Source organism: Apus apus, chromosome Z (genome assembly GCF_020740795.1).
Source record: "Apus apus isolate bApuApu2 chromosome Z, bApuApu2.pri.cur, whole genome shotgun sequence".
Lineage (NCBI taxonomy): Eukaryota > Metazoa > Chordata > Aves > Apodiformes > Apodidae > Apus > Apus apus.
Window position 1 is genome coordinate 40,015,527 of NC_067312.1, and position 18,703 is coordinate 40,034,229.

An 18,703-nucleotide genomic window follows, 5' to 3' on the forward strand; every position below is an offset into this window, starting at 1 on the left:
TTGTATTGGCCTTTTACTTTGAATTATTTTCCAATAGGTGGACTAGCTGGTGCTGCGTCGAGAATCACTGGTGCTATGGCAAAAGGAGTCGCTGCAATAACTATGGATGAGGATTACCAGCAGAAAAGGAGAGAAGCCATGAATAGACAGCCCACTGGTCTGAGAGAGGGTCTCTCACGTGGTGGAAAAGGATTGGTTTCTGTAAGGAGGAAAAAAAATTAAAATTAATTAATTGTATTATAAGCAAGAGTAACAGATACAGAGGCTATCCTAGCCACCAGCAGGTTGTTACTGTTTAGTTCTGGTCTGCAAATATATGGCCACCATGGAACAATATTGTTAAAGAAAAATGTACAAGGGTAAAAGAGAAGGTAGGAACTGTGGTGCATATGCCTCTAGTTATATTAACTTGTTGTGGATTTTAGAATACTCCAAAAGACATTCTTTGAGGCTGCTCACTAAGGAAGTAATAAGAAGAATTTAAAAAATGAAAAACAAAATCTGAAAGCATATTAGTAATTTCTGTTTTGTTTTGTTTTTCTCTTGGTAGGGTTTTGTTAGTGGCATAACAGGAATAGTTACAAAACCAATAAGAGGTAAGTTCAGGTTTTCTGATGCATTAACTGTTGTCTTGATATTTGATGAGACATTATAAATCTGAGATCTGAGTTACAAAACTTTTATCAATATTTTATATTCCTATTGACTTTCAGTTTAAATGTTGTTTACATGAACTTTGTATGGTGAAGTAGTAATTAAATGGTAACTAAGTTTGATAGGGTTGTAAGAAAAAAAAATCAGTGTTCTATAATGATTTCCTGCATGCACTTAATCCTTCTAGGAGCTCAGAAAGAAGGAGCAGCTGGTTTTTTCAAAGGTGTTGGAAAAGGCTTAGTGGGAGCAGTAGCTAGGCCTACTGGAGGAATCATCGACATGGCAAGCAGCACATTTCAGGGTATTAAAAAGTAAGTAAAAAAAGTAGGAAGAATGACATATGGCATGTAACAGACTACAGTAGTAGCAGTACATTGTGTCTTTGTGTCATTCTGCATTGGTGTTTCTGGATCTCTCAACGTTCCCATGAGTAGAGATGAGCTAGGAAAAAAAAATCTTATTCATATTATTTATATTATAAATAGGTGGTTCTTTAAAAAAGACACAGTTAATTGCATGTAAAAAACACAGCATTGAATCTCAGATATTTCTGGTATTACCAAATAGACTAATTTAAAAGGCACAGCAATCAGACTTCCTTCAATCACTGATTTTATTTTTTTTTTTCCTTTTGCCTCAAACACACAGGAAAAGAGGACTTCTCAGCTGCAGCAAAAGTTACCTTTTTAGATTATTGCTACGATATAGGGTTCGTTCCAAGATTACCAGGTCATGCTGGGATCTGTCCTGGTTGTTCAGACTTGAGAACTGTGTTAGGGCTGCATATTGAATACTGTGATATTCTCAATTCAGTAAACCCATTGCTGGAGGTTATCTCACACTGTAACATATAAAGCAGTAGTGGAAAGTGTTTTGAGGGGGCATTTAGAAGCTGCTTCTGAATACAGCTGTTTAATGACCATGTTCTTCTTATCGAGCTGGACCACTTTTGTTGTCATAAGTTTGCTAGTCTCTCTTGCTTTCTACTTTTAAGTTCTGTAGCACAGAAATGAAATAAAAATAACAGCAGATCTGTATGGCACAGATGTTTTTAATTTAGGAGTTTTGAAGTACAATACTAAGACTCTTAAGTATTGCAGACATGTGCTGCCTTGTGCCATCTAGTTTTCTCATAATTATTCTCTGAAATAGATTTCTGAGTAAAATCTCTTACTGTTTATACTCGATGCTCTATTTATATGCAAAGGTACATGTATAGACAACAATAGTTGCTGTACTAGTACTTGAATTTAATTTGCATTTAAAATAATGTAGAGCCTTTGCTAAATACTATAGCTGATTACCTTAATTTTGGTGCTTGATTGTCAGAGTTGCAGATTCATCAGAAGATGTGATAAGCCTGCGCCCACCTCGCTTCTTTGGTGAAGATGGAGTTATTAGACCTTACAGATTAAGAGATGGAACTGGAAGTCAAATGCTACAGGTGAAGAAAATGAAAGATAGTTTAATATAAGACTTAAACTCATCATACATTGAAATAAGTGTTTTGCAGGTTTTCCCATTTCTTAAGTGCCCTACCACTCCTTACCAAGTAACTCTGTAGTGAAGAAGTTTCATTTAATTTTTTAGACTTATGACCACTTCAGTGATTTGGTTTCCATGATAGAACTTTTGAGAAAGACACCATAATTTATACCAGAATGTCAGTGGAGGTTTGTGCAATGTACAAAGAATTTTGAAATAAGAAAAATATGTATATGTGTAATTAAAAATATTTATGCCTTTTTATTTTTATAAACAGTGATGATAAACACAAAATATATTCAGTAATTTATATAATTTTTTGAAATTCTTTTACAGTATCTTTTTAATCTCAATTTTGTCATACTGCAGCCATTGAAAGAAAGTAAACAATTTTGAAGTGGAATACTGTTTGCATGAAGAACACACTGAGCAGCAGTTATTCTTAAGTAATTCAGCTGTCATTTAAGCAAATTTGACTCAGACATCAAAGTGGAAATTATTTCAGCTGTTATGCAGCTTACAAAGTTCCTATTTTTTTTGCATTTAAAAAATATGCGAGCATAAGAAATGAAGTAGTAATTAGTGATTACATGCATGTATACAGAATTTTTAAAATATGCATTGAAGGATTCAGTGTGTGCCAGGGAAATGTTGGAGAAGTCATACAGAAGCAATCTTTTTGGAGAAGAAAATAAGAATGAAGTAGTCTTTGAAGAGGATTTTTAGACTATTTTGAGGATTGCCACAGCTCTTTGTTTCATATTGAGTTCCAATCTGGTTGTTTCTGTTTCTTCTGCATTTCATTAGTGTGCCTTTTGTTTTCTGGTAGAAGAGGATTGTCCTGTTGGGGCATCTCATCAGTGTTTCCCACAGATCTCTGCTGAAAGTTCTTTGATAATAACTAGTGTGCCTCTGCCATTCTTTTAACGAGGTAGCTTTAGCCTGTGCTTTCCAATTTAAAACTAGTGTTATAAATAGTATTGCCTTAACTAAAGCATACTTAGAAGGCTACTGGATGAATGGCATAAACTTACTGCTAATTGTTCTCCTCTTCTTTTGTTTGAGTATGAATTCCAGACCATCTCCATTTTGCTTTTAAAGTGTACCGCTAAAACTAGCAAGTCTGCAGTTGGCTCTAATGTGCAGACTTCTCTGATGACTTTGTATTGCTTTGGTTGTTAATATGTTACATATTTGCATTTTAGGTTTTCTTTGAAAAACCTTTAAAAAATTCTGTGATATAATATGTCATTCTAATTTTTCTCTGTTGTGTGGCTGATTATCGCCATCTTCTATTATCTAGCTTGTAAAAGCATGAAGGCATTGCCTTGTGTAGTGCCTGTCACATTCTGTGATGGCTCCCACTGCTGGAAAGTAACTACAGTTGAAAAATTTAATGTTTCTTACTGGTTTTCACTTGATGTTTCTAAGGTAGAACTGCTGAAGAAAGGTTATGAAAGTTCCAGACAGGATTGTACTTTTCCCTGTAGACAGATCAGAAAATAATTATTTCTTTCAGACAAATTTGATGTCTCAGTCTTATTTTACTTTCAGGTATACTAAGGCTTTTAGTTCTTAATGTTTCTGAATCTTGAGATATTTCTTTGTTTTACATGAGACTCAGTGTATTATATGTCCCCTACCTAAAACAATTTGAATAGCATAATATTTTCTTATGGGGAAAAAAATAGTGTTCTCCCCTTTGGTATTATTTTCTATGCATACAGGTCTGTATACTGACTCCACTGCAGTCACTGGGTTCTAGCATTTTCAATGAATTACTGAATTACATTGGAATAAAAATTATTTTGGTGATATAGTGATTGTATACGCTGATTAAAGGAAATAGAATATAGGTGATTTCATGTGCTTATACTGTGTCCTAAACTAGGATGTCACTTCAGAATTTGTTTCCTGGGGTTTTATTTTGCTTTAATTAACAAATTTTCCAGAAAAACTAACATTTCTAAACTAATATTTCTGCTCTTCTCTTCTCTTACCATGCTTTCAGAAAAGACAGGCCTACAGGGAATGGACTAAGACTCACAGTAGTAGTGATGATGATGATAATGAGTTAGGATAATATGGACTGTAACACATGCCTGGCCTTTGTCACTTTCTTTTGACCTTTAAGTATTAAATGTTGCTGCTGTAATTCCCACTGAGAAACTGGGGTTGTCTGATAGAAAATTCTTGTTTTTAAAATTGTGCAAAAAAAAAAAAAATGCGGGGGAAATAAATGCATGATGATGAGTGCTAGACAAAGGAACAAAGAAAATAATAGTCTTACAGATCAAACTGGGCATTAGGTGAAAGCAGTACTGAACAATATGAAGAAATAGTAGTATCATGACTTAGAGTATATTTTCAGATATGATTCTATTGCGTATATCTAATGTTTTTGCATTTATATAAGTGCTTGACAGGTTTTATATATAATTTGCTAGATGGAATGCTTTTAAATGTGTTTAGTAAAACTTTACTGAGTTGTACAGTCATTACTGGTGTTGAATTACTGTTTGACTGTTTTATTTATTTCATATTTCAAAAGTGTTTTGTCTGATTTTCTTTTTAACAATAAACACTTGCAAAGTATATCTAAAATGGATTCATCTGTTCTGTTCCAACATTATTTCTCATATTTCCTGGAACTAGATTTGTTTCCTGGAACTAGATTATGTAAAAACACTAAATGGCCTATACAAGTGTTTAAAAGATAAAATACATATGTTTTGAAAGGTGCATTTAACATAAACCTTAAATTTTTAATTTATAATTTGTTTTACCATAATTTTAAGTACTTATCTTGTGTATCCTTAGGTGTATGAATAACAGTTTATGTAGTTATTTTTGACTGTGATCATAAATAGTTTGGTTCTTAAATCAATATTATTGTTTTCATAACAACAAAGAGTTAAAAAACCTATCCCAGAACTAAACTACATGTCCATTCCTATGAAAATCTCTGACATCTGGATAAAATACCAGTACTTTTACAAGGCCCTGTATAGTAAAACATATTTAACATGCAAAATTTTTTTTTTTTTTGTTTACCTAGACTTGAGGAAAAAAGCAACACTGAACCAACTATAATTCTGTGTTGTAAATTCTACAGTATAGCTTTAGAAGTTACTTGTTTCATAAAAAAAAATTGTATTCTATATTAATTTTTTTTTTTTTGGTGTGTGTGTTTTGTTGATAAATTTAGATTTTTGTGTTGCATTTTAAATATGTCTTGCAATACGTATTTATGTATCAGTAGTACTGTAGTGAGAAACAACTCTTCTGCCAACATCTGGAGAATTAGAATTACTCTGAAGCAATAAGAGGTTCTGAAATCTTTGCATATTTACCAAAGGTGATGCCATATCCTTCACTGCCTATATTGTCTTTTATTTTCAAAATTCTGAGGGAAGAACCATGAAAGTCTGTAAGACTGCTTATTCTGGCTCTGTGCCTTCAAAAGCTGCTATTCTGTCTCATCTCTTGGGCAATGAGCCAAGGGATAGATGCCTGTCATCTCCCAGGTAAAAGAGGGGACAAACTCCACATAAAAGCTCATTTTCACTGGAACTACTAGTGCTTAAGATTGCTACAGGTCATGCATTGCTGCTTTTTTCTGCAAGATGGCATCTCAGAAGAGTGTCTTGCAGAAGTAGATGGAAGACTGTATTGCAGCCTGAAGTATTGTGGGAAGGACTTTGAATATTTCAGATATAAACAGATCTTGAGTATTTCTTTGAGGAATGTAGGAAATTGTCACCTTCAGTCCTGCAAAAAGACGTATCATGCCTAAAAGCCAAGGAAGCTGTTAGATACAAATTTATGGAAAGGTTACTGCTGCATTTTACGATCTTTACTGGGCTTTTGGACCTTTGATCGCATTACTTGACATTTTCTTTTTTCTCATTGGCTTGTTAGTACAATTTCTTTTTTTATCCTATAGCTTTTTTTCTTCTGTAATGACCTATCTTACAAGACAATGCATGTCAGTCTTGCAACAAAGCATATTTTTTCCTCATTCTAAAACAGCTTTAGAAAGAACTGTAATCATTTTTTTGAGAGGAAAAGCATCCCTGCCAAAATAATTTTATTTTTAGAAATAATACACTTCTGTCAAATTTACTGAAGTTTTTAAACTTGGAATTCCACAAATCATTACAGAACATGGAATTAAAATTTATCATGAATGATAGTACTTATAGGCCAGGTATCACTAATTCAAGGCCCAGTGCAGTATAACTAAAAAGAACTCCTTTGGTTGGTAGGTTGAAAGGCTGTAGAATGCTAATTAAAATTAAAACACAACAAAACCCACAAAAATCAGTAACAACGACAAAAAAATGAAACCAGCAGAAAAAACCAACCCCAAAACAAACAAAATTTTCCAGTATAATTGGCAAATAGAATTGTATACTTTAGAGTATTTTGACTCTTTCATGGAATATAGTCCTATTTTTTACGTTTTCTTGTTAATAAAAAAAAGAATTGATTTTGTACAAGTTTATTTATTTATTTTATTTCTATCTTGCGTCCAGCTTTCTCTGAAAATATGCTAGGAAAAGAAATTCTTAGGATTTATGATAACAAAAAAATTTATCAGCTGGGATATTAGGACTTAATTTCTCTCCAAGTCATGGAATCAAAACCTGTGAAAATTACAGTAGCTAAGTCGCTGAAACTGCTGCTCCTTAAGGCACCAAAAATACAAAAAAACCCCCAAACAATTTAGAGATTATTTTATTGAGGGACATAAAGTGTACAGACCATCTTTTCAAATGCCCCTTTTTTTCTTTCAGTTTTCTTCAGTTTAATGGCTGCACAATTACTTTCCCCACTTTGCTACTAGTGAATTGCATTTGAACGCCCAAATTGTGTCATCGTCCTCCCATCTCTCTTTCCCTTGCCCTGCTTTGGCTTGAGTTCAAATCAAAACATACCATACTCTAAACAGCCATACTCTAAAATTGAGGTTTCACTTAATAAAATTATAGAGAGACATTCTTTCCAAAGTTCTCTGTAACTTCATTTTTATTCAACATTGCCCTGACTCTTACCAGTCATCCATTCATGCCTGCCCACCTAGTTTGCTGCTCTCTTAATGGAGCCCCAGCTGTCAATATCCTGTGGAAAGCCTGTTGTGTCTGAGTTAAAAGAAAAACAGGATCCATTCCACTTAAATATGCAACATTTGAATATTGTTACTTAGCCAATGTTCATCCCCAAATAGAACACACTCCTTCGTTGGAGACATTCAAAACCCGCCTGGACACATTCCTGTGTGATGTGCTCTAGGTGACCCTGCTCTGGCAGGGGGATTGGGCTGGATGGTCTTTTGAGGTCCCTTCCAATCCCTAAGATTCTGTGATTCTATGACTCTGTGATACATTTACAGGAAGCTTGCTGGGACTAGCTAACACCAATTGTTTCAGAAGAACTTAGATGGTTGTGTGACTCAGTTTCATTTTAGCTTGTTTGTGATTGAAGCATAAATGTTCATATGTGGTGAAAAAAACAAGTAAAAACTAGATGTTTGTTAGGAAAACTTGTTTGCTGACAGAGAACAGAGAAAATTGAAATACTTTTCCGTTTCCCCGCTGATACAGTCATCACTTCAGATGCTACAAATGAAAGAACTTTGGATGTATTGGCAGGAAATGCAGAGACCACCAAGATGTGGTCATCATCATCATGAAAGTGTAGAGCAGTAGGTTTTCTCCATTCAGCTTGTCAAATGAATTATCTTGGTAGTCAGGTCAAAACTTGGCGAGGATGCTTCTGCCAGTCAGTATATGCAAATTATATTTCTTCTGTGAATTAGAAAATATTTGTTCTGAAAGAAGACTGCTGTCCTGATTGTTGCTGTCCTGCAGACTGTGACCTTCACTTGCAGTGTTAAACTTACCAGTTTTCTGTTGATTCGAACAAAACCATGTTGATTTCAAAGTTGCTGTTCAGCATGACTGAATGGAATTTAGTATTCGGGCACTAATACATCATGAACAAAAGCTTTTCTTTTTGTAGAATGACACTGTGCATTGGGTTAGCTGGAGTGAGGGAGCAGGCAATAAAGGATTAATGTTAGGTCATATTAATAACAGATTAGGAGAGAGTTTTGCATGGCAGAAAAAGGAATGTTTTCCATGTTTATTTTTTCTTTATTTAGCAATTTTCCCTATTTTTTTTTCTACACACATTCAGTCACTAACAAGTGATTTGGGTATTGCTTAGAATTATTAAATGCTTCTGTGAGGAAGATTTGATATGTAGTTATACCAGGTTAGCCTGCTGAAAGGAGCAGGCTACAACTTTTGAATTGTAATTTGTGCTGAAAGATACATTCGATGTTGGTGTTTCTAGCAACAACAGTGAATTACCTTCACAACTCACACATTTGGGCAGTAATCAATTCATAAGGAAAAACATGGAAAACCTAAAATCCAGTTGAAAAAATTCAAGTTAATTTGAACATCAGGAGAGAAGACTAGCAGATTTATTACCACATTTTAAGTAGTAATGCTCTCTGCAGTATATTTTTTACATGGCATTTCAGTTGAGATGAGCTCAGGAAACATTCTGACCTCTGTATCACACATGCTACTAGTATTTTTGAGAACCATAACCAGAAGGATCATAGATTTTAAGTTTGTCTCTGCTACTTGCAGTCTTCTCTGTCACATTGATTTGTCGAAGGCCTGTAGGCTTTCTTCTAAAAAAATTAGGAGTATGTGGTGTGGTTAGGAATCTTTCCAAACGCAGAGAGGCCACTTTTAAAACTCTGAACATATTTGCATATTCATCTCTGTTTGAATGATCTTGTCTACTGTTAGATTATATCAGCAACATCTAAGCGTTTGTACTACGAGTAAGGATGAGATGCAAAGGAGGGGATTTGTGTTTGGATTACTTCACATTTTACAGTTTCTGGAGGGTCTTTTTCAATACATTAATTCAGTTTACATGTTTAGTCAATGAAATATAGCATGCATTAAAGTAACCAGGTTATTAAATCTTTTTAAAATTTGAAATACGGAACTTGTGCTTTAAAAATTAGTTTTCTTCCAGTGGTGAAACTGATATTGAACAATGACTGATCACTGTTGAATTTCACAGTTTTGCATCACCAAACAGTGGCTCAAGTTGCTGTCTTTCTCCAAACAATTAGGAGCTAAACACTGTAAGATTTTGAAAACTATAGTTATGCATTATGTTGCATTTATATTTGAGTTGTATAAGGGACTTTGGTAGCAGAGCATGGTAGTGTTCTTGCTGCAAGAATTATTGGCAGCAAATTGGTGTATCCCTCTATGATAATTTGAAAGTAGTTGCTGCTCAGCGTTAGCATAGATACAAGTGTTATCTGTCCAGAAGGACCGTACACTGTTTTCCTGCCCTTTATTTTCCATTTTGTCTGCAGAGCTATAGAACACAGATAACTAGAATTCATGATCTTTTACCTATAGCTAACGATGAGGAGTAATTGGCTCAGTGTATACCACATGCTGACAATATTTTTATGCTGAGAAAATCACTTGTTTGTGAATCTTAGTAGAATGAAATACTTTCCATGGAATTTGGCAGACATTTAAATAGCTTTTGTTTAGGATTGCAACCTGTGTGATACTTAAGTACTGTATTTCTGTAATGATTTTAATAAATCTCAATTCATTATCCGTAAACTGAGTAAATTACAGTGGGATGACAGAAATGGTTGCAAATTAACTAGCGAACTAATGAGAAGACAGGAAGGGGTAACCCTACTCTCTTAAATCCCACTTAAGGGGATTAAAATTTGGATCGAGAGCCTTGTCTCAACGCTATGCAAAGCATGAGAAAGTTTCTTTGGTGCAGCATAAAGACTAGAAATCCTCTCCTTACTGATAAGGCTGTGTTGTTAAATGTTTTTCCCCTTTGGTTCTGATAGAAGAGAGCTACTGGTTGTAAGTTGCATTATTTATGAAGTCAGTAAGAAAAATTGCTGCCCTTGTCACAGAGTCTTGCAGATTAAATGCAAATATGTGTCTTTGTTCCCTTTACTGAATGACCCTTGCTCTTTACACCCACATCATTTCTTTAAGTTCCTGTCAGCCTTATCCTCCTGCCTTTCTTGCTAGGCCACTAACACTGCAAGTCCATCAGGACATAAAACTAGACTAGTAACCTGGTATCTGGGTCAGGTACCCTATCCATGTTGTCTGTCCATAGAGCTTCCTCTGTCTTCTAATCATCCAACGTGTCATTTGCTGAAATGTTGTAGAGGCTACCTGAAGAGAGGATTTATTTTTTTTTTGTTAGTTGTGAAGCAGGAGCTTGAACCTAAATATGAGAGGCAGGGAGAGACTCAAGTCAGAGGTATAGCAATCCCTAGACAAACCTGGAATAAGGAGTTTCCAAAAAAAAATAAAATTAATAATTTTCCAACCTCCTAGTTTCTTATTTCTTATGCCATTCTCATTACTGTATTCATCCTGCCCCTGATCTAGCTCTTGCAGAAATAAATTCAAGGTGTGACTTATGTAAGCATAATCAACAGCTGTGATTTTGTAGCCCCATAGACTTGGGGAGGAAGAAGTAACCTGAACTTTCTGAGAGCTTTCTGGAAAGCTCTCTGTTGGGAACCTGTTACTCAAATATTCTTGCATTTTAGTCACTGAAGGATCAGCATCTTTTAGGGAACACAAAATAAAAAAAAAAATCTGTTTGGGCAAGTGGTATTACCCATGTAGCCAGATCTGAAATAGTAGGGGACACCGAATTAAATATCTTTATCATTTTACTGTAGTGGTGAATACTAATTGAGTGGTTTTGCTATTTTAACTGGATTGAGAACTAACCTACATGTTTTTAAGTATTGGCATACATATCTGAAGCAGTATTTTTGTAGTTCAGAGTGTAATGAATCATACTGTTCTATACTATCTATTTTTACTTCCAATTTGTGACAAATGGGAAGTATGCAAGCAGTCATGGTGGTATTCCCAACAATCCTAATGTAGCAATCTTAATGCAATTGTTAATTTTATCACTTAGTACTCAGAAATTCAGAAATCCAATGGTTGCCAAGTCATTTTTAAGTTACCGAGCCTCTGTTTTCAAAAAATTATTCATCTACTGTCATCAATATTTAAAATTAATTGCCCATTAAAAATATTCTGCTATAATATTAATGGCAATTGTAGGAAAAGATTAAGTTATTTCAGGGGGAAATAAAAGAATACAGAGACTTTTCTCTAAGCATTACCTCAAGTGCATTATCAAGTGATAGGGTCTCCATGATAAAGGATTCCTGTATATACAGTTATGTACAGATTTATTCCCAGTTATTCCCCCCAGTGTTTTGGAGGTGACTTGACACAGATTAGGAAAAGAATCTGTATTGCTTTCATTGTCTCAGAGCTGTGTTAGTCAGCAGGAGTTCAGCATGTATTCAAAAAGTGTAGAAAACTGAGTCCTGAAATGTTTTGAGACAGGTTTTCCTTGCAAGTTTTGATTAGGGTCGATTTTTAATTGCATGGCTGCATGAGAAGCAACTAAATATTTACATGTAATTGTGAACATCGGCTGTCACAGATCTGTTATTTATATTCAGACTCCATGAAAGTAGCCTTCTTTTTCAAAGTGTGTACCATGTGCTTAATTATAATTTTTACTTTTTGGAGGATATCTACATTTTAAGCAGAAAATTAGTACATTAATTTATACTAGCATATTCAAAGCTATGAAACTTTTTATCTCTTTTAGAAAATTGAAAATGGAAGATTTGCAAAACTCAGATACATTGCACATGCCATGGTAAACAGTACAGATCTGTTAATGGTAACAAAAAGGTAAAGAGTTTTGACTGTGAATAATAAGTACTTAAAGCTGTCATCAAAATATGCATGCCTTGATAATTGTTGATCAGTAACTGTGCTTTGACATGTCTGTCATTATCTAAGTAGATAAAATAATGGGGAAGATACGTTTATTAAGCTGTTAATCTTGTTCAACAGCAGCGTTGTTTAGCACAAGATTGTTATTTTGAGTGTCTTAATAATTTATCTGTTTAGGCAGAGAAACGGAATGTTGTTAGGATTTTTTCAGCTGAGAAAGATTTGTTATAGATCTGGTTGGGGTGAAATAGATGGAACAAGGGGTTTCACTTATAAGTTAGAATATTGAAGGAAAAAAAAATAATAAAAGAAGTCAATAATGTCTAACAGTGGAGTATCGGGCATCCTTCTAATAAAAATCTGTGCAACTTTTTGTAGAAATACAGCTGGAAGTAGTGGTATGGTTTTGTGATTAAACATAAGTTGGGGAAAGGTTCAAAAAATCCATCTTTTGTGAAGTATGCTGTATAGTCATATATCATTAGATTAGAACAATTTGGGAACAATGAGTGAGTTCTCTAGAGCTGGGGTAACTTGATAACTTTTAAATATTTTTACATTAATTTTCAAATTACAAATTTTACTTTCTCGTGCCTAGTGGTGTGTTATTTGTGACAAAAGGGACATTTGGACAGCTGACATGTGAGTGGCAGTACACGTATGATGAATTTACCAAAGAACCATTCATTGTTGATGGCAGAAGATTACGCATTGAAGCCAAGGTAGATTAACCTAATCATGTGTTGTTTCCTTGTTGTGTTACTGCTTATAAAAATGAATTTCTAATCTTTCTCCTTGGAATTCTTGATCTCTCTTCTAGTTGAGATGCACTCAGAGAAAGGAGTTGTAATTTGCCATGGGCAAATTCAGATAACTAGCTTCTGGCTGGGCTTTCATGCAGAAAATAAAGTTTCTCAGGGTGTGTGCGTGTGATGTGAATATACTCAAATTTGTGTAATGGGTACACGTGGCTGCCTTAATGGTAAATACCTTCTTGCTCTTAAATTTCGAAGAAACTAACTTCAAATTTGAATTACTTTTTTTTTTTTTTTTTTAGGAACGAGTTAAGTCTGTGTTCCATGCCAAAGAATTTGGAAAAATTATTAACTTCAGAAGTCCAGAGGATGCTAAGGTAAAGTCAAAATACTACTACAATTTGCTATGCTAAATTTGGTTTAAAAGTGTAACAGAAACCATGTTGATTTAAAATGCAGTATTTCCACACAGCTGTTTCATAGATGGAAATGGTAATGATCTATTCAATACTGAAGTTTAAAAATTCAATCCCAATGCCAAACTTCCTTACATAAATTTTGGAATGATAACTGTCAAATGGCTGATTTAACAGTACTGCTAACAAAAATTTAAAAATTAAGAATGTTAATTAAAATGGTATGTTTTAAGAGAACAAACAATATTTGTAAATTACTCCTTTTATTCTGGAGGTGCGGGGTGTCGGCCCTCTGTTCCTTAAAATACAGTTTTGGTTGAGGAATGAAGAAAATCCCCAACAGAAGCACAAATACTTTATTTCATATATGAAATTTTACTGTTACTGTATACATATTCTGTATGATTTATTCATTTTGACTTCTCTAGTTTTGACTACAACAGAGAGAAGAAGCAGATCAGGTTTGCAACCAGAACTGTGATGTAGCCAGGTTGCAAAAGTTCTGCCTTATTTCTTTCAGCATAGCTAATTACTTTCACAGACAATAAATTAGTCTTGTATATATATATATGTACACGCCAGTAGGATATGGTACCCTGGGATCATGCTTTAAAACATTCTGCTAAAGTTGTTTACTCTTGCAAGTTTAAGTTTCTTTTTCATCTTCTGCTCAGTTTAAGTTGATTCCGTCTTCATGAGGGTAGTTTCTACCACAGCTGAGTGATACCATTTGACTCTCACCTCAAAAAGCATTAGCAATACTGTCGAGGAATTTGAGGGATCCGTACTGAATTTGACTTGTCTGTACTTTTTGGAGATACTGAGCTCCTCTTTTATTTTCCTTTGGGCTGTGGTGGGGCAGGGGCAGTGTTGAGGTTCAGTAGTCTGTGTGGGAAGGGAATCCCATCTGTTCCCCAGCTAAATCAGGAGCAATTCTGAAAATCAAATTAGTGCATCATAACACGCATGCCCTAACTCTTAACAAAGGAAAAGAAAGTTAAAAAAGTTGTGTGCTCTATGTTGTGTATTTTCCTGGAAAATGTGAACCTCATAAAACCAACAGGGACGTGAATGTGAGCGGAAAGGTTACTGTCAGGCAGGCTTGATAAAGAATGTGATTCTATCTTAGAAAAGGAATACGTAAGATTAAATAAAAAATGGCCATCAGGGCCTTAGAGGCTATCCTACAGAAAATGAGTCTTGGAGAGTCACTTCCGGGCCCGCACCTCACTTCTGCAAACGTGATACGTGCTTGTGTGTATGGAGAGACAACACTGTGGGAAGTGCTTTAGGAGCAGTGAAAGTTAAACTTGCATCCTTTATAGTGAAAAGAGTATGAGGTCATTTCAGCGGCAGCGCTTTGTGAACGTTGTGTCGGTCTAGCGGACGCTACTACAAGGTTATTCCATCTGGGAGGTGCCCTATTCTGATGTGAATACGACTTTCTTAAACAGCCAATTCTTCTTTCAAACCTTCACCATTCTGGTAAACAGAAGCTTTGATTTCTGTGAGATGGGGAGGAGTGGGGTGTGAGTTTGTGGTGGGGAGGATGGGATCCTAAAGGCTCTGAGCCAGTGACAGGATCCAATATGAACCAATCCACTCGTCTGCCTTGGAAGATTTTCTCATGGCAATTCCTTTGTACAACTCCATCTCCTAGCCTAGATTTCCATGTCACTGTCTGGTGTTGTCTCTCCCCCCAGACCCATCTCTGCTGTTTTGTTTATTTTTTTTTTTTAAATCATGGAAAACTAATTTATCTCTCATACTGAGGAAATGTGCTTGGAAAGAACCCAAATACGTTTAAAGAGAGCTTCTTTATAAATAACTGTATTATCATGTTGCTGCAGGCTATTCTTGTCTTCTGTCTTTTGTTATCCTTGCTTCTCTACTGTCATCTGTGGTTTGTCTAGAGTTGTAGATTAATATAGAGCATTAATAATGATGTGTGTGAAATTCTGATGTAATTTATTTTAAAAAATATTTTTCACTGAAATACAAGCCAGGAAACTGAAAAATCAGCCTAGCCAGTTTAATTAGCTGTGATATTCACTGTCAGATATTGGTATTTACATGCCTCTATTTTCATGAGAAAATCAAAGGTTTCTAATCTACAATGGAATTTTGAGCACTGTATTGAAATTCAGGCTAGGAAGAAAGGAGATAGGGAAGTTTCTGGCCAACTCAATCTAATTTTCAGCTGATTTGTATAGTTATTACCAAGGAAACTTTTTTATTTTTTCCTTTTCCTTTATACAGTGGATCCTTTCTAAACTGGAAGAAGTTAGAGAGAATCAGCCAAAATTGTAATAAATGGAGAAGCACCAAGATACGAAGAACACTGGGCAGTTGCTTTTTAATGCCTCTTCAAAAAGCAGAACTATTTGAATATCAGCAACAAAAGTAAAAACAGAAGGGGAGGAAGATTAATGAAATTTTTCATTATGGTCACAACAGCCTGTGGCTACATCACAATAACACATGACATTAATAAAAATTAAAAGAAATACCTACTAAGGAAAAAAATTCTGCCAAGTTTTGGCTTGCTTTGTTTTGTTTGTTTAATGTAAGAATTACAGATTTCATTTTTTTTAAAATACTGTGTAAAAGGTATTCGTTTTACCATTACATTTGATATTGAAACTGAATTCTGGAATTCTTATGATACTACTCAGATCAAATTCTGAAAATCAATATGTAGTTTCTGTCTTAGTTTTCATATGACTTGAGACTGTGTTGCAATTCAGATTTCTTTATGGAGGGAATGTTAGCTTAATAAACCTAAGTCTTACAACTCAAATTCTGAGAACTAGGCTTCTGACCAGAGAAGTCTGATTTAGATGATCACAGGAGTGGCTGCTTAGTTAACTATGTTACTTTCTTTTTGTAAACAGATGGACCAGGTCGCAATGAATTTACAATATAGTATCACTTTTAGTGTAAACTTCTTTTATATTGTACTCAAGGAAACACTGCAGCACCTCTGTCAATATTCACAGAAGATATAACAGTTTACAGAAATCTACAATGGGGATAATGTATCTCTGCACTGAAAAGTATTAATTAAAGCATATTATTTGAAATAAAAGTTAACAGTCTTGCAATCCAAGAAGGAGTTTATGGGGTTATAAGTGCACTGTTGCAAACCAAAAAAAAAATGCCTTGGATTACACAGTATGGTGTGCTAAGCAAGTGACTAATAAAGTCAAATTTATATTAAATAATAAAGATAACTTTTCACTGTTGCTTTCATTAACTTTTCTTACCCAAGGAAACATTTTTTCTTCTGTATCCAGGCAGCAGAACTTCAATAGAGAGAGCTTGAATGTGTGCGATTCTATTTATTTCTTACATGCAGGAGTCATAGTATTGTTTGAATGGCTGTTTACTTCAGTTGATACAACAACAACAGGAAACAGTACAGTGTTAGATGGAGGTTTCCATAAATTCACATATCTCAGTCTCCAAAATATTTGGTACATATAGTAAGTACCTGTTGCCAAAATATTCTTTCAGAAAAATTCTTTGGGATATTTATAGCTACAGGGTACAATTCTGACGTTGCTGGTGGTGCTTTAGATACCCAAATTGTTGCATTATTGTAGAATGTAAAATGACTAGCATGCTAACCTACAGTTGCAGTTCTTTAACTTACCCTAAGTCTTGCCTATCACTTTTCATTTTAGGCATGATAATTCAATTAATAGCCTCATCTTGACCTTGATTACTGTGTTGTCTTCTCTTTCTGTCCCCAGTATTTACTGAGTATCTGCCGAAACTTTCACTTTTGAGTTCCTCTTGCAAGTCCTTGTACATTCCCATGTGTGTAGCCTCTCAATTTACCCTATTCCAACAGAGCCTCCAATTCAATTAATGTTTTCTCCAGTTGTTAACTTTTTTACATTAATTAATTAATCGATTCTTATATTAATTTTGCCAACAAACTCCTGATTCTCAGCTCTCAGCTGGCTCTTCAGTAAGATTTGAGCAATTTAACCGTTAATGTTGAAGGGTTTATTTAAAATGTGCATGTTAAGCTCATGTTCTGGAAAAACGTAACAGTCCCCCCAACACTGCATTTCTCCTGTGAAGTATGCTGATTTTTTTGTGCTAACTACAAGCCTTAACACAAGAAGAAAAACACTTTAAGTGTTCAAAAGTCAACATGGGACCATTCCCCCACCTTCCTTTTCATTTTCCTAGTCAGTAAGTTGTATCTTTTTTGGGTTTTGTTTTGTGTTTTTTTTAAAAAAAATATTTTATTTTTTCTTTTCCTTACACTTTCTCCATACAGTCATGGGTAAATTTTGCCTTTCTTGCAGACACTGGTTCTCTCTGTTTGAACTACACATCAGCCTGGGGTGGGGAGGAAGGTATTCAGACTTAGGCCATCGTGTAGTTTTCTGGATTACTGCAAGTCATTTGAGATGGCTTATTCTGCTGTGCTCATTCCTTATGGCAATATGATTTTTTTTTTTCCAACAAGAAGGCAGAATAGAGTTACCAGTTTTTATTAAAAATATATGTACAATCAGGCAAGGGGATCTCAATAAAAATTGTAGGCATTTTGTCTGCCCACTGTCGTGTTTAAAAGTGTACCATGATTCTTACAGACACATGGGAGAACATTTTCTCTTCTAGATTACTTGTTACCTAACCATAACACCTTTGAGAAATGTGGTTTGGGTTATCAATAGTAGTTTGTTAAGGGCTAGAAGGATGTCCAACGAATCATTGACAAAACAAACCAAATCAAAGATGCCGGACAGATTCCTGCAACATTCCTATGTCTGTTTGTACCTCTTTTTATTCGGCTGCATGGCTTTGCATGGCAAGCCTCTTTTGGTTACATTGCTCCTCCTCCAGCTCCCCCCTCTCCTGCCCCAATTCCTCAGCTTGAATAAAGTGAAACAGAGTTTTATTATACTGGAACATGATATATTATTTTTTTTCTTTATATACTGCTTTAGTTAACAGGTATTACCACTACTCTGAATTTTCTAGGTAGAAATTGGCAGATTAAGTAAAATCCTGCCTCTGAGATCACCAAGTCACACTTCTGTTGCAGCCATCTCAGTGAGAGCAGAATACAGGCTTCAGTCTTTAGCTTTGTTTTTTAATAAAGTTTTTAATAACTAGGCTTACATGTATAAGATCCCTTTAAAGTATTTTTTTCTGTTGCCACATTGAAAAAGCATAATGATTTAGCTAGATAACCAGATTCTTATGAAATCCTCTTTTTTCCCAAAAAAATGTAGGTATGCATGCCATTAGCTATTTTTAGCAATTCACGAAATATTTTTGGTCATCTGCAAATAACAAATGCCACAGACATGTAAATAAAATACTAATAATGGTAGTTAAAATGTAATAGAATCACAGAATCACCAAGGCTGGAAATATAATAATAATACTTGTAGCATCTTTTTTAATTTGAACTACATACCTTAAGCTTCCTAATTATTCTACTGATGTAAAACAGTTCCAGTAAATGCATCACATACCTTCATAGGTTTGCTCA

The 18,703-nt window shown here is 34.7% G+C and overlaps 1 protein-coding gene across 4 annotated transcripts in view; it reads left to right on the forward strand.

The window, feature by feature from the left end:
* VPS13A (vacuolar protein sorting 13 homolog A) overlaps positions 1 to 16,512 on the forward strand; it is a 103,036-nt gene extending 86,524 nt beyond the window's left edge. For 2 of the 4 annotated variants that reach the window (XM_051643454.1, XM_051643453.1), the window contains 8 exons: positions 38 to 201; positions 551 to 596; positions 842 to 965; positions 1,984 to 2,098; positions 11,881 to 11,966; positions 12,610 to 12,733; positions 13,069 to 13,143; positions 15,442 to 16,512. In XM_051643454.1, coding sequence (XP_051499414.1) covers positions 38 to 201; positions 551 to 596; positions 842 to 965; positions 1,984 to 2,098; positions 11,881 to 11,966; positions 12,610 to 12,733; positions 13,069 to 13,143; positions 15,442 to 15,492 — 785 coding nt within the window. In that variant the 3' untranslated portion in view covers positions 15,493 to 16,512. Of the gene's footprint in view, positions 1 to 37; positions 202 to 550; positions 597 to 841; positions 966 to 1,983; positions 2,099 to 4,150; positions 4,746 to 11,880; positions 11,967 to 12,609; positions 12,734 to 13,068; positions 13,144 to 15,441 lie in introns of those variants that run through there. The other 2 variants (XM_051643456.1, XM_051643455.1) reach the window with 1 other exon arrangement.
* Positions 16,513 to 18,703: the final 2,191 nt, after the last annotated feature.